We start from the raw sequence: 24320 nt of genomic DNA, 5'->3' as shown, positions 1-24320 counted from the left end.
TATTTGAAGACTTATATTGGTAGCCAGTGTTCACAGTTTATTTTTCTAGAACCAGAACAGTGTGTAAGATATAACATTCTCTACACCAGCAGTATATATAATATAGAGGCACAGACTATATAGGGAGAGGAGCAAAGGGACTGGGTATTTAGTAAAGCAAATCATTTACATTTCAAATAATACCACTACTGTATTAATAACAAACATGTCACTAATATGGGGGGTCCAGTTATTAGAAATAGGCTGTTAAGAGGCAAAAAAGGTTTGGAACTGCTCTCTACACCATTGTTGAAGATCACATCTGCATTTGACATCTGTTCAGTTTTGATCCTTTCATGTTGCTGAACTGATCACTTTATGAACAAATACTAAAGTGATGCACAACTAATGCAAACTATCCATTTTTTTCAATTTTCCATTTAAATTGTCTGTTAAAATAACAGTCCTTTTGAATCTGTTTGCATCAGTTCATCAATATATATCAATTTTTGTCTTTATCCTTTTTTTTTTTATATACTTCAATACACTTTTTTTTTATTTTTTATAAACAAACCTGTGCATGCTCTGACAGACTAAACAGATGTAAATTGACATAAATCAATGATTGAAATCAACGGGATGCGTTTGTTTCTGCTTTCCTGACTTCAGAATGGAGCAGACAAATGGAAATGAAGCGGAGGTTTACACAGATATAAACCTAGCCTTATAAACTGTGTGCACATATTGTGATCTACAGACATGCACAATTTTGGATACTTTAATAGGTTATGTAGATTTGTTCTTAAGCTGAGTGCTATAACCTGCATTCTAACCACTTTTGATCTTTTTATACTTTAGGAACTTTGCACAGTGCATTAAAGAGAAACTGACAGCCTGTTCACACACACTTGAAGGATAGGGGATAAGAGGTTAGAACGCGGTGGTCTCGCCGCTGGGGACCGCTGCAATCTAACATCTTATCCCCTATACTTTACATAGGGGATAGGATGTTTGCGATGGAGTACCCCTTTAACCCAATATACTGTGTTATAGTGCGGGTGAACAGCTTTAAAAAGATGGGACACTTTTGTTAATCTGTGTAGTAGTTGTAGAATTATGGACATTCATTCACTCATTCCTATTGTGCTGCTGTGCACAATGAAAGTTGGCTTCTCAATATTCTTCCACCTGGCCTGCCCCCATGATGAATATGCAGATCAGAGCACTCACCCCTGGAAAACTAGTGGAGATATCTGCATATTTATGGGGGATGGGACTGGTGGGGAATATGGAGGAGGCAGGGGAGCTCGGTGAGCCAGCTCCCTGCCTTCATTGTGCACAGCAGCACAATAGGAATGAGTTAATAAATGTCCATAACTCTACAACTATTACACCTATTACAGATATGTTCACACTATACAGAATTTCCATGTTCTGTAGCAGCAGAGTCTTATTGATATTAATAGAATTCTGCTGTGCTGTGCACATGTCAGAATCCCAAATCTGGAGTTAGCATATAGAATAGACCTGTCTATTTTTTCTGTGGAGTCCACACGGAAATGCGTTGCTGTCTATGAGGTGGCGCATTTCTGAGCAGTCCTAGCGTCTGCATGTTCTGCCAAAATTCCGCTGTCGGGTGAACATAGCCCTAATGTTAGTAACTCCTCTCTTTAAAGCTGTCCACCAGCATTATAACCCAGTATATTGAGTTTAGTGCAGATGAACAGGCTGTCAATTTCTCTTTAAGGGTGCGTTCACACGCTATTACTAGCAGCGGGTTTCACGCTGCGGGAAACCTACTGCGAGTTACACTACCATTGATTTGAATGGGTCCACAGACAGTCCGCAATAGTGTCAGATTTGCAAACTGTCCGCGGACCCATTTAAGTCAATAGTAGCGTAACTTGCAGCGGGAAACTCGCTGCTAGCTACTAACGTGTGAACACACCCTAAAGGGGTACTCCAGTGGAAAACAATCATTTTCAAAATCAACTGGTTCCAGAAAGTTAAACAGATTTGTAAATTACTTCTATTTACAATTCTTAAACCTTCCAGTACTTATCAGCTGCTGTATTCTCCAGAGGAAGTTAATTTATTTTTGAATTTCTTTTCTGTCTGACCACAGTGCTCTCTGCTGACAGGAACTGTCCAGAGCAGTAGCAATCCTCATAGCAAACCTCTCCATTCCTGACATGGACAGAGGTGTCAGCAGAGAGCACTGTGGTCAGACAGAAATGAAATTCAAAAAGAAAAGAACTTACTGTGGAGCATACAACAGCTGATAAGTACTGGAAGGATTAAGATTTTTAAATAGAAGTAATTTACAAATCTGTTTCACTTTCTGGCACCAGTTGATTTAATTTTTTTCCCCCCACTGAAGTACCCCTTTAAGGAAAAAGTTAAAGGTTTTCCATTCTATTATTAAATAGCTTTTGAACTGTGAAGCTCAACTATGTAAGATTATTTCACCATATAAAAGTTCCTCACTGAAAGGGTTAAGAGCGTGTTGAGCCATTCTTAGAAACACTATGGAGCATCTGTGAGTGATTTGAACAGACTGGTGAACACACGTGTTGAGCTCAGAATCATAAGCAACAACAGTCCTCTTTTTTTTTCTCTCGTGATCTTTTGTTATGGGACATCCTGTTTACGTTTACATAGAACAGGGCGTTGAGAAAAACACAAAAAAATACTAAGGAATTCTCCATTAGTAGAGATAGAAAAACTGATTTCATTGTGCAATATACAGTCAGTCCCCTAGACGTAACCTGGGAAGAGTCTATAATCTACATAATGTATTTTCCTCCAGAATGATCATTTTATGTTTATAATATTATCTTTTCATTTGCATAACATGTACAAAAGCCACAATAATGTGTCTCCACTCCAGCTAATATGGTAGATTTATTGCTGACATTTCTGCCACTGACGTTTGTAGCAATGCGTGCACACATGTGAGGAACTCTTTTTCAGTACATACATTTCTCCAGATTGGATTTTCCATGGTGGATTTTAATATGGTACATCTGCAGTATTTTTCTGAATTGGATGAGCTCTGTAATGTTAGGCCACTTTCACACTATTTGCTCCGTTAAGACCTGCTATAAACTTACATTAGAAAAGCCTTAAAAACGGACGTTACCAAATCCTATTAAAGTCTATGGGATTTTTTGATTATCCATTAAGACCTGTTATAGCCCATTATGAATAACGGACGATATTTGTGAAGGAAGAAAAAAAAGCACAAGCACTAATTTTTCTTCAGTCAAAAATAACGGTGAAATAACGGCCGTTAAAATTTTAACATTGAAGTCTATGGCAAACGGATGAGCCTTTAATGTGATCCGTGTGCACGCGGTTTATAATATCCGTTATTACTTCTGGGCAAGCTCAGAAGAGGTGACATCAGCAGACTCCTGCAGTGCTGAGGGACTACTACTACTCCCATCATGGAACAGACTTGTTTCCATGATGGGAGTAGTAGTTCCCCAGCTGCGGGAGTCTGCCAGTGGCTGGGGAGGCTACATTAGTGTTTGTACTACTACCCTCATTATGGAACATACTCTGTTCCATGATGGGGGTTGTAGTACATGGGGTGAGGGATTGATCGCACCAGGTCTAACTTCTGAGACCCGATACGATCAGAAGTTATTAAACAGGAGAGTGGGCGGCATGCTCCGCTCCCCTGCGATGTACTGTGTATTTTTACTTTCATTTTTAAATTCCCCGCCGGGAGCCCTGAATGGCCGTTACGGAAGAGCCATTCAGGGCTCCCGGCAGGGTTTTTAAACTTACAGTGTGCCCAATTACTGTATAATCACATTCCCCCTGACTTATGTATATTCATTTTATTCCCCCCATGTGTATATGTATGATTCCCCCCGCCTGCTGCCCGGTCATCTTCTAGCGCTGGCACAGCAGGGACATGGCATTCCATTCCCTGCTGCTCATCTCCGTATCTGACAGAGAGGAGCAGCGTAGAATGGAGGGACCTGTATCTCATGTGCGCTGTTATAGCACGGTATATGACCTGTCCCCCCTGTGCGCTGCTTCATTCATTCATTCCCCACTGCCTGTTCTGGACATGTTCCCGCTGCTGCCCTGCTCCATGCGCAAAATGAATATACTTAAAGGAGTAGTCCAGTGGTGAACCCAGTGGTGAACAACTTCTCCCCTATCCTAAGGATAGGGGATAAGTTTGAGATCGCGGGGGGTCCGACCGCTGGGGCCCCCTGCGATCTCCTGTACGGAGCCCCGACAGCCCGCGGGAAGGGGGCGTGTCGACCTCCGCACGACGCGGCCGACACGCCCCCTCAATACAACTCTATGGCAGAGCCGAAGCGCTGCCTTCGGCAATCTCCGGCTCTGCCATAGAGATGTATTAAGGGGGTGTGTCGGCGGCCGCTTCGTGCGGAGGTCGACACCCGCTATCTGGCCGCAGAGCCTGGCCCCCATACAGAGAGATCGCAGGGGGCCCCAGCGGTCGGACCCCCGCAATCTCAAACTTATCCCCTATCCTTAGGATAGGGGATAGGTTTTTCACCACTGGACTACCCCTTTAAGTCAGGGGGACTGTGATTATACAGTAATTAGGCACACTGTAAGTTTAAAAACCCCACTGGGAGCCCTGAATGACTCCTCCATACCAGCCATTCAGGATTCCCGGCGGGGAATTTTAAAATGAAAGTAAAAATACATAATACATCACAGGGGAGCAGAGCATGCCACCCACTCCCCTGTTTAATAGCTTCTGATCGCATGGGGTCTCAGAAGTGAGACCCGAAGCGATCAATCCCTCAGCCCATATACTACAACCCCAATCATGGAACAGAGTCTGTTCCATGATGGGACTAGTAGTACAAACGCTAATGTAGCCTTCCCAGCCACTTGCAGACTCCCGCAGCTTGGGAACTACTACTCCCATCATGGAACAAGTCTGTTACATCTTGGGAGTAGTAGTAGTCCCAGCTGTGGGAGTCTGTAGGCAGAGGTATAAAACGGCTGTACATGAAGGATGTTATAACAGGTCTTAAAGGATGAATATGCCCGTTATTTTGATGGACATTATTCAGCCATTAGCACCCGTTATTTCATCTGTTATTATACATCCGTTTTTTAATTATACAATACAGAAAACGGATGTTTAATAACGGATGAATAATCTATAGTGTGAAAGAAGCCTTATCCTTATCAATTTAGGCTTTCTGCTTGTGTTTAAGTGACAAGGTGGCCCAGATTTACTATTGTAAACCAAACCTGTTTTGTCAGGTTGTGCGCCAGAAGTTGTTGTGCAATGCGTCAAAATAAATATACAGACCTGAAAAATTGGCATGGCCTCCCAGAAAAGGGGCGTGCTCTCACAACATAACCTATTAACTATTGAATTCACAGAAAATCCTGTGAATAAATGGCTGGAAATTTCCACCAAGAAAAAGCTAGTCAGAAAACTTTCCCGTCTTGAAAGTGCAGGGGCACACGGGGGGCGAATCCAAAGCGCATTTGACGCTGCGGATGTGCCCAACGGCAGTCACAGGAGAGACTGCACAGCAAGCTCCCAGCTGTGGCCGGGTGGCTCTGAGTGTCCGCTTGTAGTGGCAGATTTCCCTCTGTAAAAGGGTGCTGCTACAAGCAGACACTCAGAGCCACCCGGCTGCAGTCGGGTGCATCCGCATCATCAAATACGCTGAGGATCTGCCCTCCGTGCGGCACTGCCCTGAATACCCATAGTAAATAGAGTGAAATCCTGCAAGTTGGAAACAACAATTCACACTCGTATAAACCCAACACTCTTAGTGAGTTTAGTGATCTCACTGCTGTAATTGAGTCCTTTCATGGTGCAAAGACTTTTTTTTTTTCTCCCACTCCTTTTTTAGCTTTTTTTTTTTTTAGCCAATAACAGCACAGCACATAATCCTCTCTGCTGTTACAGTGCTGGTGAAAGTGCATTGAACAGCCTGGCACTGTGCTGAGGGAGGATTTTACATAGTACACTACTAAAGATAGAATGTAGGGGAAGAAAGAGTTAGGTTATGTTCACAGCATTGAAATCTGCATGGAAATTCTGCATGTGTTTATAGCCTATTAACCTCATTGGGATTCCGCTGTCACGTTCACATTGCAGAAGTTTCGCTGTGGATGTTTCGTAGCTAAAATTTCACGTCATGTCTTATGTTTCTGCGGAATTCAGTTTCGGAAGCCCATTGGAATCACTGGGACTTGCTTTTCTCTGCTAAATGCGGATATCGTGCAAATGTTGTGTGGAACTTGCGTGGAGGTTATGTGGATTCCGCACAAAATGTAGATATTTTTTTATGAATCAAAGTACTTTTAAAGTGCCCTGTGTATTCATGTGGAATTTTTGCTATAGGAACAAAGCCTTACTGAGCTTTACTGATAACTTGGGTTTGTAAGGTGCTATGTAATTAGAAATGAAAGAAATTGCACAAAGGCAAGGAAGGGGTTAAACAAGCACTGAACTCTGGTTGTTGACAAGCTAGAAGGAGAGGGGAGATTAAACTACAGCACTGTGGACCTACAGCTGTAGATACAGAAGTATCTACACAATACCCAACTGCCCTGGGCTTTTTGGGTAGTCAGAGATAAGGAAGCCTTGATTTACCTTGATTTACCTTTGATGGCAGTGACCAGCAGATTGCAGGAAAAGGATACACCTAGCTTCCAAGATTTAAGAGCTCTTTTCTTTGTATTCGGCATGATTAATGATAAATAAATTGATTTACAAATATGTCAGGAATTGCATAGCCTAGCAATGGAGGGAATTTGTTGTGAAAGGACAGGGACCATATAAAATCCACAATAAATATGGAATGTTGTGGATTTTCCCTTAATTGCAGATTTCATATTTGCTAGAGACATTTCAACAGAAAGTCTGTACATTTGTCACTGCCCTGTGATCTGTAGAGTGGTGAATGTTATCATGCTCTGTGCCATGAAATATATTGTTTACAGATACATTTTTGGGGACTTGCACTTAAATAATACAGAAATGTTAGTATAGTCCCACCTGCTGTCTCTTTCAGTAGCATTACTGTGCCCACCTCAATACATAGTGGTTTGTGAAAAGCTTTCATTATGGTTGCTGAGAAGCTGAGACTGACTCTCCGCACTAGTGATCCCTACTTATACCCAGTGAAGAAGAACGAGAAGCACCGCTAAGCATGCATGTGCCCCGTTGGTCTTTTATTGAGGTAAACTCAGTAAAGCTATTGACAAAAAAACAGCAGTTGGTGCTGTACTAACATTATTCCTGGAATATCTAGTGATAGGAGTATTTTCATAAATTGTAAATACAAAAAATGATTAGAATTTGGGGACAGCTTTACCTTTCTTCATAGGAAAATCCCTTGAAGTTTAATGAGCAGGCACCTACTTCATGGGTATTGCCACTTTTTTGCATTAAGTTTCTTGTAGCTTATGGGTCACCTGTTCAAGGATTCTGGATTCTGTTTTAGAATGGCATTCTAGGATTCTGGATTCTGTTTTAGAATGGCTTTCTAGGATTCTGGATTCTTTTTTTAGAATGGCATTCTGGTGTGACCTATTCACTAGAATTTCAACTATTGTATTTGAAAGGGGGGAATTTACCAAACCGGTTTCTAAAGTAAAACAAAGTGAATTTTTTGCACAAAATGGTGCTTGCACAAAAAGTTGTGAAACGTTTAGTTTTTTGTACTGTGCTTAAAGGAGAACTCCGGGATACAAAACGTATTCCCTATGCTGAGGTTTGTCCTATGAAGAAAGGTAAATCTGTCCCCACGATCTCCTGTATGGGGCCCTGGCTCTCCTCCTGAACGGGGTGTGTCGACCTCCATACAAAGCGGTGGCCGACGCCCCCTCAATGCAGCACTATGGGAGAGCCAGAGAGATGCACTAGGCAATCTTCGCCTCTCCCATACAGGGCCAGATTAAGGCTGCCTGGAAGACGGAGCACTTCATTATGATGCCCCACCCCCGACAGTTCCCCCTACATTAGGTGCAGTACAGTTCCCCCTACATTAGGTGCAGTACAGTTCCCCCTACATTAGGTGCAGTATAGTTCCCCCGCATTAGGTGCAGTATAGTTCCCCCTACATTAGGTGCAGTATAGTTCCCCCGCATTAGGTACAGTATAGTTCCCTCGCATTAGGTTGGCAGTATAGTTCTTTTCACAGCAGCAAAGAACTGTCAGATTAAAGGTTCCTCTCTATGTATCACAGCAACTAAAAATAACCTTTTTCTAAAACATATATACTTTAATGATATGCTTTAAAATAAGAATAACTAAAGCAAAAAAATATATAATAAACTATAATTAGTGACCTATAGGTGAATAAATATGTCAAAAAAAGGAGACACAGGTCCTATTGGTAAATGGGCAGCCCCCTATAAGAGAGACAATGTACCACAACCATCGATCACTACGGATATATCAGTGGTGCAATTAGATACATTCTCATATATATACAATGGTGCTACTCATTATTTAGGACCTCTCCCCACACCACGTGAGAAAAGTGATAAGATAAATGTTACAATTTGGTATCCGTTCCGACGCGTTTCCCCCCAACTTGTGGGGTTTCTCAAGGAACTAATGGGATACAATCAACAGTCATAAAAATCGTCTCTGGTGTTTTTAGATTGTCTCTGATGCAGTAGGTGCCTGAATAAAAGAATACATAAACACACTATTTGCATCTCTCTCAAACCAGCTTAAAAACTGCTAAATATGTACATGAAAGAAATGAAAATAAAAGGATATTTATATAGAAACTCTCCCCAGGAGGGGTACATACCACAACTTGATTGACACCACTCTCAAGGCAGATAACTTATGGACAGTATATTGTACTGCATCTCCAAAGAAGAAGCACTAGATAAACAAGCAGCAGTACATGTCCGTCAGTTTTTAAACTACATTGCATTAACACAATAAAGCAGGGGGGGGCATGGTATAAAAAAGTACCCAGTAGTGATACATACCTATCTTATGCCCGCCTTGTACCAACGATGGATACCTAGCGCCAAGATAAGCGCACTGTTTAATCACAGGCGGCATGTGTATGGCTCAGTACTCTGCCATTATATACACAGGCCGGCATACATTTCCGGGGTAGCACCGATTCACTTCCGGTGTTTACCCGGCTGTGTAATGCGCATGCGTGACTTCCCTGCTTCTGAAGGTGTATACTATGATGTGACTCCGATCAGGCGCAGGCGCACTCAGATTACACAGAGATCGCAACAGTGTCTCCGTGTGTGCCTATTGCGCATGACCGGAGCCACTCACGATCATGTGACCGTCATGTGATTTAATGTTTACAAACAATATGGTAAAGAATGGACCAGGTCAGTCCACTCAATCCCATAGTGTACAATCAAGGTAAGTATGACCTACTGACCATCGGGGAGGTTTATATTACAAAAGATGTAAATATATTATTATTACAAGGCAAGATGTAAATTTATTATTATTACAGGACACCTTAAATGGTAATTATTATGAAGGTCTGTGATTATGTCCGCAGATCTGGATGTACTTATGATCACCAAAGCCATTGTCCTTCCATATTACTTAACAAAAAAGAGGAGAAAGAGGTGGTTATAGAAAAAAGAAGAAGAGGAGGAAGTTGTAAGAAAATAATGAAGATAATGATACTAACGCTTAGAGTAGCAGAGGAAAAGATCAAAAGATCAAACATTCTGGTAATGTATTGAGATGATATAGCTACCCAGAGTACATCATACCTTCCTCTTAAATCTGTATCTGTTTCGGATCCCCATTAGTATTATCATTGCTCCCAGCCAAATCAGGTTTTTGATGACTATATCTTGTTATGGGAGACATATGTAAAGTGGGCTCCAGAACTTATGTAGAGGAAATGAAAAAGATAGGAATAAACAAAAAAGAGGGGGAGACAGCGGTGCCCCCCTGAATCTAAATCCACAACCCTCTGTCCCTACCTTTTGAGGGACCCACCTCCTTAACAGGGTGGCCTCAACCACGATGAACTTTCCCTCCCTTACTAAGTGATGGATCTATCCGGTTCACAACCTGCAGAAAGGAAAAATGGGACGAATGTCTTTGGTGATCCCATCCACACAAATCTATAATCACAGCCTGTCACCAAATTATAGTTAGTCTTCATAATGTTCACCAAATAAGTATTAGCTCCTATGTTGGAGACAAATAGATACCCTAAAACAAGGGGAGAGGAGAACAAGGCAATTTATCACATCTCCTAGTCTCCTGTAGCCTAAGCTAATCCTCCTTTTATCATCCAAAAAAGTGACACTGTAAATTATCCCTGTTCAATAAAGGGTGTGAATAAGAGGCTCTCATTTAATCCATAAGGTCTCACTGTCTTAAGTCTGAAAATCCATTCGGCCTCCTTCCTCAAAATCTTTCTATCCATATCGCCTCTCCTTATACTCGATCTGATGACCTCTATCACCTGAAATGTTAATACCCTAGGATCTCCATTGTGTTGTTCCCACACATGTTTGGCTATAGAGGTGTCATGTCTGTCGTATGTCACCTAGATGTTCACCCACCCTCCTTCGTATCTCACGGCTTGTTTTCCCCACATAACCTAATGGGCATGTACATCTACATAGATAGACCACTCCACTTGTTTTACAGTTTGCGAAGTCCCTGATCTTAAATTCTTCACCTGTATGATCGTTCTTAAAGGTTTTGGATTTGTCTATAAAAGGGCATGCTATACAGTTCCCTCCACATCTAAAAGTGCCTATAGGCTTTCTCGCCAACCAAGATCCTGATGTTTCTTCTCTTTCGAAGTGGCTATGGACCACAAAGTCCCTGATGGATCTTCCTCTTCGAAAAGTGATGGACGGATGGTCAGATAACACATCTTTCAAGTGAGGGTCAGTTTTTAGAATGCCCCAGTATCGACCCAAAATCCTTTTAACCTGTTCTGATCTTTCATCAAAAGTGCCTATCAGGCGGATCTGTTTGTTGTTATTGGGTGGTCTCTTTTTAGGAGTTAGAAGGTCTGTCCTATCACTCTTAAGTGCATGTTTAAAGGCTTTCCTAAGGACCCTATCGGGATACCCCCTTTCTTGAAACCTTTTTCTCAGGTCAGCCGACTGTCTAATAAAGTCCTCCCTATCTGAGCAATTGCGTCTCAGTCGTAAATACTGACCCTTGGGGATCCCGTGTTTCTGAGGGTTGGGGTGGTGACTCTCGTATCTTAATAAGTTATTGGTCGCCGTGGGTTTCCTATATATGCTCGTCCTAAGGCTCCCCCTTCCGTCTTTCTCAATTAGCACATCCAAAAACGGGAGGGATACAGAGCTGCTTTCTGATGTAAACCGCAGCCCGATAGGATTATGATTGAGGGATGATACGAACTCCTTAAACAAAGCCTCCACAATATGAACACGTCGTCTATGTATCTTCCCCAATATAGAATTTTTGATGTATACTGGTTTTCCTCCTCTCCAAATACAATGTTATCCTCCCACCAACCCAGGGTCACATTTGCGTATGTGCGGGCACAAGGGCTCCCCATCGCTGTGCCCCTGAGTTGGTGGTAGATACGACGGTCAAATATGAAATAGTTATGTTGCAAAACAAATTGGAGGAGGGATAAAACAAAACGACTGTGTTCTTGACAAGGGATACCTCGAGACCTTAAATAGTGTTCGGTGGCTTTTAGACCCCATTCGTGTGGTATACTACTATACAAGGCCTCTACATCTATTGATGCTAGTAGAACATCTGTTTCCACTGTTATCCCGTCAAGTTTTTGCAATAAGTCAGAGGTGTCCCTAATATGAGGGAAGGGCAGTTACAAACGCTCTCAGGATCCTGTCTACATATATGCCACAATTCTGTGTGATTGATGAGACACCTGATACAATAGGTCGTCCTTTTAGAGGATGAAGCCCCTTATGGACCTTTGGCAACGCGTAAAAGGTCGCTATTAGTGGTTTATTGGGGAGGAGGAAATTAAACTCATCCCTATCAATCAGTCTTTTATCTAAGGCATCAACAAGCACATTTTCTAGTTCCAATAAAAATTCATCAGTCGGCAGTATAGTTCCCCCGCATTAGGTTGGCAGTATAGTTCCCCCGCATTAGGTTGGCAGTATAGTTCCCCCGCATTAGGTTGGCAGTATAAGTCCCCCACATTAGGTTGGCAGTACAGTTTCCACACATTAGGTGCAGTATAGTTCCTCCACATTAGGTGCAGTATAGTTCCTCCACATTAGGTGCAGTATAGTTCCTCCACATTAGGTGCAGTATAGTTCCTCCACATTAGGTGCAGTATAGTTCCTCCACATTAGGTGCAGTATAGTTCCTCCACATTAGGTGCAGTATAGTTCCTCCACATTAGGTGCAGTATAGTTCCTCCACATTAGGTGCAGTATAGTTCCCTACATTAGGTGCAGTATAGTTCCCTCACATAAGGTGCAGTATAGTTCCCTCACATTAGGTGCAGTATAGTTCCCCCACATTAGGTGCAGTATAATTCCCCTACATTAGGTGCAGTATAGCTCCCCACATTAGCTGCAGTATGGTTCCCCCACATTAGGTGCAGTATAGTTCCCCCACATTAGGTGCAGTATAGTTCTCCCACATTAGGTGCAGTATAGTTCTCCCATAAACAGTGTATAGCTGGAGGCTGTATGCCTGTTTACTGCCCCACTTCAGTGTCCCGACAACCGCTCCACCGGTCCGGGGACCTGGTTCATGATCTACTGCTATGGCCTATAGGCCATAGCAGTAGGTCCCGGGACCGAAGAGCAGAGGTCGGATTACTGAAGATGACGTGCCGCTGGTCACTTACCATGTGCGCGCATCCTCCTCGATGCTCCGCTTTTCTCCTATGGGCGCATGCACGGGACGTCAGTGACGTGCCTGCGTGCGCTAACTCCCGGAGGCCCCTGCGTTTTTAAAGTTAACGCGGGGGCCGCTGCAGAGAGGTAACCGCCGGGTCATACTTATGTCTTGAAAAGATTTTTCGGGACACAGGGATGTCTCGAATGTGACGGGGGGCCCCCTGCGGGCACGGGGCCCGGAGCAGGCGCTCCGTGAGCACCAGTGAGGATCTGGCCCTGCTCCCATAGAGCTGTATTGAGAGGTCACTTTGTGCGGTGGTTGACATGACCCATTCCGGAGGAGAGCCGGAGCCCCGTACAGGAGATTGCGGTGGGTGGGGGGGGGGGGTCCCAGTGGATCCCCCGCGATTTGACACTTATGCCCTATCCTTAGGATAGGGGATAAGATTTGTATCCCAGAGTTCTCCTTTAATAAAAACAAGTTTGTGCTTAGCCAGAGGGGTTGGGACCTCCCAAAACCCAACAGATTTACTCCAAAACTACTACACTAGCCCATGATCCTGAGAAACACCATTGTTTGTGACCAGATGTTTTCATAACTGTCTGTTGTGAAATCTAAGACACAAAAAACTGGCATATTGTGAACACTTCAGCCCTTTTATCCATATGAACTCCTTTCTGACATTTTGCACCAATGCATAATATTAAGTAAAAATAAAAAATTGCATAAAATAAATGTTTGTCACTAACAGCCTGATCCATCTAATAGTACATTATGTAGAGAGGTTGTTCACATACTTTATGGCCAGGTCTACATGCGCCCATCATCTCTAAAACTAAATAGACCAAAAATCTCCACTAATGAGTCACAAACTGATGTCCATATTGGGAGTGAATAGGAGAAATTACATGATTATATATGTGCAACTTTGTATTTTCTAACCCCTTCAGCAGTAACAATGGCAGTATTCAAAACAATCACACTAATAATTTGCTTCTGTAAAGGTGCCATATTGCTTCACATTTGTTATAACCTCTGAAACAATCTGTAAGAGTGGGTGGCATGTAATATATATGAATGTGCACACTGTAATTGGAAAATTACAACTTTTTTCCACCAAAAAAAAGCTGTAGTCAGTTCGACTACCTTGTGGGACTAGAGTCCAGTCATATTGCGTTGTGGGCATAGCATGTGGTAGTCTGATGAACACTTTGAAAATGATTGTGGTGTGCTAAAGCTGAGAGCTCTTGTGAGTCAATGCGGTGTATAAAGGGAGACACGTGGAATAATTGTCATTTCCGCTCCAAGGCTTTAAACTGGGCACAATCATAAATGTGTATTAATGGGGACTAGAGATGAGCGAAGTTACAAACCTTGCAGCTCGGCAGTTGCTGACTTATCCTGCATAAATTAGTTCAGCTTTCAGGTCCTCCAGTGGGCTGGAAAAGGTGGATACAATCCTAGGAGAGAGTCTCCAGCCCACCGGAGCACCTGAAAGCTGAACTAACATATGCAGGCAAGTCAGCATCTGCCGAGCCGCGATGTCCGTGATGAATCGAATTACTTCTTTCATCTCTAATGGTGACCAACCAGCTGACCTTCTGATACTGTATTACTGCTGGGACTTTTACTGGAGTCTTTCCTGTTGCCATTGCTGGATATGATCATGCAATACTACGTTTGCCACCACATTTCCACCTTGGCTGTTAATGCAGGAGTACATAAGGTGATGGTGAAGGGAAGCAGGGTGATGGCCTCCACTTGCTACTCATTGATCAACCTGCTTAGAAGTTTGTTGATGCCACGTACGCTCACACACGTACACACACATTGGGGTGGACTTACCAAAACCTGTCCAGAGGAAAAATTTCTGAGTTGCCCATAGCAACAAATCAGATCGCTTCTTTCATTTTTCACAAGCCTTTTCAAAAATGAAAGAAGCGATCTGATTGGTTGCTATGGGCAACTCAGCAACATTTCCTCTGCACAGGTTTTGATAAATCTTCCACATTGAGTTATATATATATATATATATATATATATATATATATATATATATATATATATATAGATGTGGCACATCAGTGACTGCCCATGCATGATTCACCAGCGATTCAAGATGGTACAGATTTTGAATATAATTTATGCCAGTTTCTATGTACCATGGACGGCCACACTCCTTTTAAGCCTACGTGGAATGATGCATTGCCTTGTATGTGTACACAAGGGGGGACATGTATCAAAGATTTTACCCCTGTTTTGTGTGTATTTTTTGCGCAAAATTTTGCGCAAGTGCTTGTTTGTTCCCATTTTTTTGCGCACGTTTTGGTAGAGCATGTCGTCCAGATGTGGCCTAATCAGGGTACCTTGGAGTGACAACTATAGTACCCATGGATTTATTACCTGCGTTCTTTTCCTTTGCACCAAAAATTTTGACGCAAGTGCGTCTTTTTCCCCATAAATATAAGCCAACTTTAACTGCACGTAGCAATCCTTTCTATTTCTGAAGGAAAGTTCTACTAAGGAACCACCAGAATGTTTTTACTTTCCTATCTCTATTCCTCCCTTGTTTTGCTTTATATTGCTTTTTACTCCTTGGTTATTCCAAAGCACTTTTAAAATAATTTGCATATAGAATATTTGTTTACAGTTCAGTTATTCATCAGATCACTTGTATATTGGTATTATTATTTTATGATCCAACAATTTAATACATTTACTTAGGAAATGTTTGATAGCTTATCATTGAACAAGCTCCGTCACATTAAAATAGCTTTGTAATCCACTTAACACTGTAGATCAGTCTCCTTTTATTTTTAAAATTTACTGCTTTCCGTTATACTTTTCCCCAGCGCCCGGTAAGATGGTGGCTATCACTGATAGCCAGCCATCTTGCCATTTGACCATCTGGGCATGCTGGGAGTTGTAGTTTTGCAACATCTGGAGGGCCACAGTTTGGAGACCACTGTATAATGGTCTCCAATCTGTGCTCTTCCAGATGTTCCAAAATTACAAATCTCAGCATGCCCACTCTGTCGAGGCATGCTGGGAGTTGTAGTTCTGTAACATCTGGAAGACCACAGATTGGAGACCATTATACAGTGGTCTACAAACTGTGGACCTCCAGCTGTTGCAAAACTACAACTCCCAGCATGCCCAGACTGCCCAAGCATGCGGGGAGTTGTAGTTCGTCAACATCTGACCCTTCAGATATTGCCGAAATACAACTTCCAGCATGTTTGGCCATGCTGGGAATTATAGTTTTGCAACAGCTGGAGGCACACTAGTTGGGAAACATTGTTCGTTTCCTAACTCTTTTTCCCAACCCGTGTGCCTCTAGCTGTGCCTCCAAACTATAACGCCCAGCATGTACTGACAGACCATGCATGCTGGGAATTTAAGTTGTGCAACAGCTGGAGGCAGACTGGTTTGGAAACACTAAGTTAAGTAAAAAAACTTTCAAGTGTTTTGCAACCAGTGTGCCTTCAGCTGTTGCATAACTACAACCCTCAGCATGCACGGACTGCCAAAGGGCATGCTGGGAGTTGTAGCAGTATGCCTCCAGCTGTTGCATAACTACATGTTCCAGCATGTCCTTCTGCTGTCACTGCATGCTGAGATTTGAAGTTTTTGCAACAGCTAAAGGCACACTGGTTGCGAAACACTGAGTCCGTTTCCGTGTTTCGCAACCAGTGTGCCTCCAGCTGTTGCAAAACTACAACTCCCAGCATGCACGGACAGCCAAAGGGCATGCTCTGAGTTGTAGTTTTGCAACAGCTGGATGTTTCCCCCCCCCCCCCCCCCCCCCAATGTGAATGGACAGGGTACACTCACATGGGCGGAGGTTTACAGGGAGTGCTGCAAGATTGAGATGCAGCAAACTCGCTGTCAACCCCCGCCCGTGTGACTGTACCCTAAAAACACTACACTACACTACACTACACTTAAATAAATAAGTAAAAAACACTATATATACACATACCGCTACACATCCCCCTCCCCTCCCCAATAAATATGAACAACGTCTGGTAACGCACTGTTTCCAAAATGGAGCCTCCAGCTGTTGCAAAACAACAACTCCCAGTATTACCGGACAGACATTGACTGTCCAGGCATGTTGGGAGTTTTGCCACAGCTGGAGGCACCCTGTTTGGGAAACACTGGCATAGAATACCCCTATGTCCATTTTAGGGTCACATATGGGGTATCGCCGTACTCGGGAGAGATTGCCTTACAGATTTTGGGGGGCTTTTTCTCCTTTTACCTATTATGAAAAGGAACAGTTGGAGTCTACACCAGTATGTTAGTGTATAAAAATAAAATTATTTACACTGACATGCAGGTATTGCCACATACTTTACATTTTCACAAGAGGTAAATGGGAAAAAAGATCCCCATTTTTTGGGACACAATTTAGCCAGAGTACGGAGATACCACATATGTGGGCGCAAAGTGCTCTGCGGGCGCACAAGCCCATAAGGTAGAGTGCACCATGTACATTTGAGGTGATTTGCACAGGGGTGTCACAGATGTTAAATGAAGAATAAGGACATTGGTATAATTGATGTGTTATAATTGGGTGCAAAAAGTGGTGTTATTGTGAGATTAAAACTCTACATAATGAAGAAAAAAAATTCTAAAACTAATAACGAGGACACATTTACTGTTTAGGTGCAGATACGCTGCAGACAAAGCTCCTACTAAATAGAGCTGCGGTGTAAATTTATGCTCTGAGGAGAATTCTAAATTTAAACGCAATTCAAGAAAGTAGCTGCACAAGAATGATAAATTTAACGCAGCTGCGCCAAATTTAGACAACAGGCAGAGGGGTAAAAAACTTCTATTATACACTGGAAATGATACATGTCCCCCAAGGAGCACATTTTCAGAGTAGAATACAATCTCCTGGGAGAGGGGAGAGAGAGAAAAAGCTTGGTAACAGAAGAAGCATTTTTATTTATTATATTCTCTTGTTCTATTGATGCACACCGTTTGTTCAAATGACAGTACCTGTTTAAGGTAAACCCAACCATTTTTTTTGCTGAGCATGGAATAAAAAGAAATAAAAAAAACACTGAAAAGTTAAAAAGGCAGTGATGACACAATTACTGCCCAGAGCGTATCAAGCAGAGTAGTTTACTCTCTGAGATTATAATAATCTACAGTGGATTTTTACTTAAATTTTTATGGGTTTGGCTGTGGTTTTGTACATGGACTCAGAGAGGGTAATCCACATCCGCACTACCCATTATGGAGTCTGCCCAGAAACCAAAGGGATTTCGCTGCAACAGAATTTCTGAGCAGACTTTTTTTTTTTTTTTTTTTTGGGCTAAATTCTGCTCGAAAATTCTGCTGTGTGAACATGGTCTAAATCTCGTTTTCTTGGTCCTGTATCAAGACAAATGAAATAGAAGAAAAGCTCACGCAGCCAATCACTGGCTGCAGCAGTGGCCCACCTTCGCCTGTAGTAAGTCATGATGCATTACATATATCCTTGTTAGGGTGAAAGGGTTATTAGGGTGCATGCACACTACGTTTCTTAAGATACGGGACCGTATACGGCTGAGAAGAGGGGGGCGGAGAGTCGGGGGCAGGGCAATCGCACGCTGCCGTATGCGGTTCCGTATCTAACGTATTTCAATGAGCGACCGGAGTGAAACGCTGCCTCCGGTCGGCTCCGTTTTGGCCCGTATACGGTTTCCCGACCGGACCTATGAACGTAGTCAACAGCATTTTTAGGTCCAGTCGGGAAACCGTATACGGGGCAAAACGGAGCCAACCGGAGGCAGCGTTTCACTCCGGTTGCACATTGAAATACATTAGATATGGGACCGCATACTGCAGTGTGCAGTTGCCCTGCCCCCGACTCTCCGCCCCCCACTCTCCCCAGCCGTATACGGTCCCGTATCTTAAGAAACGTAGTGTGCATGCACCCTTAAACAGGTATAACCAGTAAGTTTCCATTTCCTCTTTTCTTTTTTGGTTTTATCTAGTAATAATTATTCTCCCATCTCCATTCCTGATCTGCATCATGTGTTCAGTACTTCCGTGCAGATATAATGCAACACTACCCACTGTAACAAAAAAATCGAGAGCTTCTCGGACAAGCTGCCAATATGATGCACAAATCCTGTTTCTGGGTATTATTTCTTTTATATATTTTTATTCTATAATTGTCCCAGGGTAGTGAAGGAATAGAATAACTAAGTCTTTTTTCCTCTATAAACTTCATCACACATACTGTATCTTTTGATTGTGATAACGGCTACGTTGGAATATCGGCACATCCAGCAGCCATGAGTGGCAGATCCTTTCTTTGCTCTTAGACAACCCCTTTAAAACATGGTATCTCCAAGCATTTACTATCTTGTTTTCAGCAACACTAATAGTCATGTAAAATCGTACTACAAAGTCAGCCAATCGCTATACTGTGGCATACTACTTGATGTATTTTAATATTTGTATAGCCGTTCTTTCTGCTTTTCGGAAACCATGAGCCCAGCATACATCTGTTAATCCCTGATAAACAGCCTTTAATATTTGTCTGGGTTTGTAGTACAGTTTACAGTTAAATGATTACAGGAGCTGTGTGGATAGGGACGCTCTTGCTCTTGTAGCGGCTACATTCTCATGGGGGCTTGAGGGCTTTTGATCTGTCTTGAGTCAACATTTTGCTGTTTGTCAGAACATGTACAGCGCAAGCGATTTAAGCTTCCGAGCAGACAAGCTGAACCACATCCAGTCAACATGCACATTATATCTAGTCTAGTCCAGAAGAGTGTATTCCGTGATGGAAAAGTGACCTTGTAATTAATCCCGGCTAAGGTTGAAATCTTCACATTCCAGATCTTGAATAATGCATCTCAAGTGGAAAAAAATCTTTTCAATCTCTATAATACACATAGTCCCCCTATACAATACAGTCTATTTGCTATGCAACATTGGCATACAGTTAGTGGTTGAACTTGTATTATATGGTTTGTCAATGCTGGGATGCTTGAGGTTATGTACACCCCAGCATTGACAAACCATTTGGAAACTTTGTACAAATACTAGGGGATATTTTTTTTTTTGGGACTCTGATTACACTTTTATATATTTAATTACCTTGAGACTGTTAAATATATTTATATATACTGTACAGCACTTTGTACTGATCCTATGTTGTTCCCACAAACTTCCATAATTCCGTCCAGTGATGGAACAGAAGCTTTATGACTTTTTGGTACCAGCTGTATTAGTGTACGGTCCCACATACCGCTTACACAGCGTATTTCATGCTGCACAAAATCTGTTGTGGCAGCAGGAAACATGCTGCGTAATCCCCGATCACCATACACACACTGCGGCAGCCCTGTGTGTGCAGTGAGTTTTGGATGCGGGCCGTGCACCGGCGTGACTGTGATGCACGGCCCCGCCTCCAAAACTCACTGCACACATGGGGCTGCCTCAGGAAAGCCCTGTGTGTATGGTGATCGGGGATAACGCAGCGTATTTTCAGCTGCAGCAGCAGATTTTGCGCAGCATGAAATACGCTGTGTAAGCGGTATGTGGGACTGTACCCTTAGGATATGTGTACACAGCAGGTTTCTTACAGAATGTCCTCCTGGAAAAGTTGCCAGCTAGCATGCCGGCGCTAGGACTGCTTTCTGTGGAATCTGCTCGGAAATGTTCTGCAGTGTATGCATTTACAAAAATAGTAAAGGAAAGTCCCTTAAAAACGCATAAATAACCTTTTTTTCCTTATACAAAATAATTTTATTGTTGGAAATTAAGATTTAAAGCGTTGGAATTGGGGAAAATATCATCTTGTGATTATGGTGGTAATATTGATTGTGATCGCCTTTTATTACGTCATCCCCTCCATTTCATCTTTATCCCTTTTTAATATGGTGCTGCGGTATGGGGTAACATAAAAAAAATCCTGATACTTACCTAGCCCAAGTCCTCCATTAGTCTGCAGAAGATTGCGTTGTCCTTCGAGCGCCATTCTCTCTTTTTTCCATCTTTGGAGACAAGCTGCTGGTTGCAGGACCTTAGCCAATCACTAACCAAGACAGGACGTAAATCTTATTTTTCTTCAGAATCTGTTCACCTCACTCCTCTGCACAGCATAGCAAATACACTTACAGTTATTGAAAGAAAAAAGTGCTGTTTTTCAAAGATAAATGTGGTACCCTGGGTGGTGTGGGGAACTACCTTATCACTTTGTGATGCCAGGGCACCGTTATCCTATACACGGTCCGAGGTTGGAGACATCTTCTGCTGGGCCAGACACGGTAAATAAAGGAACACACAAGGTTAGGTTACTGATAACTGTCTTTACTGAGCTGGGTGCAGATGGTATTATATGGACAGTCTGGTACTGGGTGAGAGGATACAGCGTAACCCCTTGGGAGCCCTGTTGCTTTGCTGGGACTTGTGATGCTTTCACCAAATGAATTGATACTGACTTGAAGGACGGGTAGATGAATCCTGGTAGGTAGGGTTCTGCCAAGGTATTGTAGCCTTCTCCACTAGGGCATGAACTTCCACCATGCAGGCGATCCTTGCAGAATGACCGGATTGAATACATTTGATCATGGCCTTCCCTTGAGGCTTCCACATACGACACACCTTTACCATACTGTTGCTCAGACTGAGCTCAACTCTAAACTGGGGCACCTCCCCCACTACACAATATGGGGAAGAATGTAGGGGTTCCCATTGGCAGGGGGGTCACATAGGGTTCACAAAGCTCCTCTCTTAAGGGTACAGTAAACACATTTAACATATATAAAGTCAACAACAGTATATAGGTAATTATAGAAAAATATATACATTTCTCAATAAAGTGCAAACATAATCAATGTAGTAAGAAGTCCTTCTGTGTGCCCAACACTTATCCTGCAAGGCTGCCCGAAGCCACAGGACAGCCATTGGTGCTGGGACACCACACAAATGTATATTAGTGAGAGGTTCACTTTTTATGTTGGGTTAAGTGGAATACTTTGCCATTCCGGAATATCCCTTTTAATTTTAAGACCAATAAAGCCATGGCGAAGTCACCTGCACTACTTCTGATGGGCAGCTTTGACTCTATGTCAGTCGCAGGTAGTGAGAAGACACAGTTAATCATAAAACTTGCAAAATAGACCAACTTTTCCCAGTTAGACAGACATCGCTATTTGTAAAGGGTTAATTTGCTAGGGGAGGACAAGTGCTTGCAGCAAGCACACCATGCTGAGGAGACAGTGAATCATGTCAAAGGTTTTTGAAAGGGCCAAAGTTATATTACTAAATCAGAGGAAATGCCTTACATTTCCTATTTATGTTTGAGAATGTTTTCATCTTTTAGTTTTCATAAGGTTTCCCAGGTGGTGATAGGTCCTATAGACACTGAAGTCTGATTTACATAGGGAACCGGTACAGAATCTACCTACATGTAGGTGTAATGTTTCCTTTTGTCATGTGCATAATTTTTTTTTACATTAATATGGTAGTTCCTATAGTTTGTCTCCTTGGAGCACAATACTTTTATAAATCTCATCCACATACTATGGATTTTTTCTCTATTCAGAAATACCAGGTTAGCTGCATCAATACATTACTGTAACTGGATCATGTGATCACCAGTCTGAGCCACACATAAGTGTTTAATGTGTCAGAAGATGTGGTTTGTCCTGGGTCAGCTGACTTCCTGTGACCTACAGGATGACATCCTCCCCTGTCTGCTCACAGACCCCTCCCCACCCAGCTTCATCTTTATACTGCTGCTGTCTCTATGGGATCAGAATCTATAGTTATACTCCTCCTCTGAGGCTGTGTATACTCTTTGCATTTTTGCAGGGTTTTTTTTCTGCATTTTTGCTGTGATTTTCCCAAAATCGCAAGAAAAGGCCACTATTGTACTATAATGGCACAAATCAAGGTTTACGGCGATTCTTCGAAAATACAGCCAAAACATGGTAAATTACAACATGTTATTATAGCCTGAAGACTTCCTAGACTTTAGAGCAGTGGTTCTTAACCTTGTTGGAGGTACTGAACCCCACCTGTTTCATATGCGCATTCACCGAACCCCTCTTAATTGGAGAAATAAAATATGATTTTTTTCAAATCCAAAACATAGGAGGTATATATTTAAGTATATATTGATACATAGGTGCACAAAATGAACAAAACCATTAAGAACAAAGAACAAAACCATGAGAACATGATATTTACACAAAAACCTAATGAATATTTAATGCAAATCAGTGTGACTTCTGCTGTTCAGAAATGCACGGCTTTACCTTGGCAAGTGCCACTCTCATGTCATTTTCGCAACAATGGCAGTGTTCCCCCACATTAGGCAGGCAGTGTTCCCCCACATTAGGCAGGCAGTGTTCCCCCACATTAGGCAGGCAGTGTTCCCCCACATTAGGCAGGCAGTGTTCCCCCACATTAGGCAGGCAGTGTTCCCCCACATTAGGCAGGCAGTGTTCCCCCACATTAGGCAGGCAGTGTTCCCCCACATTAGGCAGGCAGTGTTCCCCCACATTAGGCTGGCAGTGTTCCCCCACATTAGGCTGGCAGTGTTCCCCCCACATTAGGCAGGCAGTGTTCCCCCCACATTAGGCAGGCAGTGTTCCCCCCACATTAGGCAGGCAGTGTTCCCCCCCCCCACATTAGGCAGGCAGTGTTCCCCCCCACATTAGGCAGGCAGTGTTCCCCCCCACATTAGGCAGGCAGTGTTCCCCCCCCACATTAGGCAGGCAGTGTTCCCCCCCCACATTAGGCAGGCAGTGTTCCCCCCCCACATTAGGCAGGCAGTGTTTCCCCCACATTAGGCAGGCAGTGTTTCCCCCACATTTGGCAGGCAGAGTTCCCCCACATTAGGCAGGCAGTATTCCCCCCCACATTAGGCAGGCCAGTGGTCTTCAACTTGCGGACCTCCAGATGTTGCAAAACTACAACTCCCAGCATGCCCGGACAGCCAACGGGTGTCCGGGCATGCTGAGAGTTGTAGTTTTGCAACATCTGGAGGTCCACAGGTTGAAGACCACTGATGTAGGCAGTGTTCCCCCACAGACATACAGCCTCCAGCCATATACAGTAGCCTTTGTACTGCCCACTTCAGTGCTCCGACCACCCCTCCGGCTATAGCAGTAGGTCTCGGGACTGGTGGTCGGAACACCGAAGATGACGTGCCGCTGGTCACTTACCAAGCTGGTCAACGCACGTCTTCCTCATTCCTCTGCACCTTAATTTCCATGGGCGCACGCACGGGACGTCTGTGATGTCCCGGCGTGTGCTATGTCCCGGCGGCCCTGCGTTTTTAACTTGACTCGGGGCTGCAGGGAGTTAATAGTGATGGGGGGGAATTGCCCCGTCGCTACAGGATGGGCAAACACCGGCTCTGCTCGGGGCCCCAAGCAAAATTGCTTGGTTTGCCTGTCCTGTTACGACCTCCCCCGCCAAACCCCCGGGACTGACTCATTGCTTTAGAGCAATGATACTACGCACTAAAGAATCAGAGAACTGTAGTTATTCCTCTATATCATTTCTTGGATGT

General features: G+C 43.2%; 1 protein-coding gene across 5 annotated transcripts in view; it reads left to right on the top strand.

Annotated features, from left to right (window-relative positions):
* CBLB (Cbl proto-oncogene B) overlaps positions 1–24320 on the top strand; it is a 207124-nt gene that overhangs the window by 40424 nt on the left and 142380 nt on the right. Inside the window, exon 1 of one of the 5 annotated variants that reach the window (XM_056556289.1) lies at positions 14399–14510. The exons of the other annotated variants lie outside the window; for them this stretch is intronic. Within the exon in view, the coding sequence (XP_056412264.1) occupies positions 14445–14510 (66 nt within the window). The 5' untranslated portion in view covers positions 14399–14444. Of the gene's footprint in view, positions 1–14398; positions 14511–24320 lie in introns of those variants that run through there. 5 annotated transcript variants of the gene reach the window in all.

This window comes from Hyla sarda, chromosome 2 (assembly GCF_029499605.1).
Source record: "Hyla sarda isolate aHylSar1 chromosome 2, aHylSar1.hap1, whole genome shotgun sequence".
Classification (NCBI taxonomy): Eukaryota; Metazoa; Chordata; class Amphibia; order Anura; family Hylidae; genus Hyla; species Hyla sarda.
This window is presented reverse-complemented; position numbering and strand designations above follow the sequence as displayed.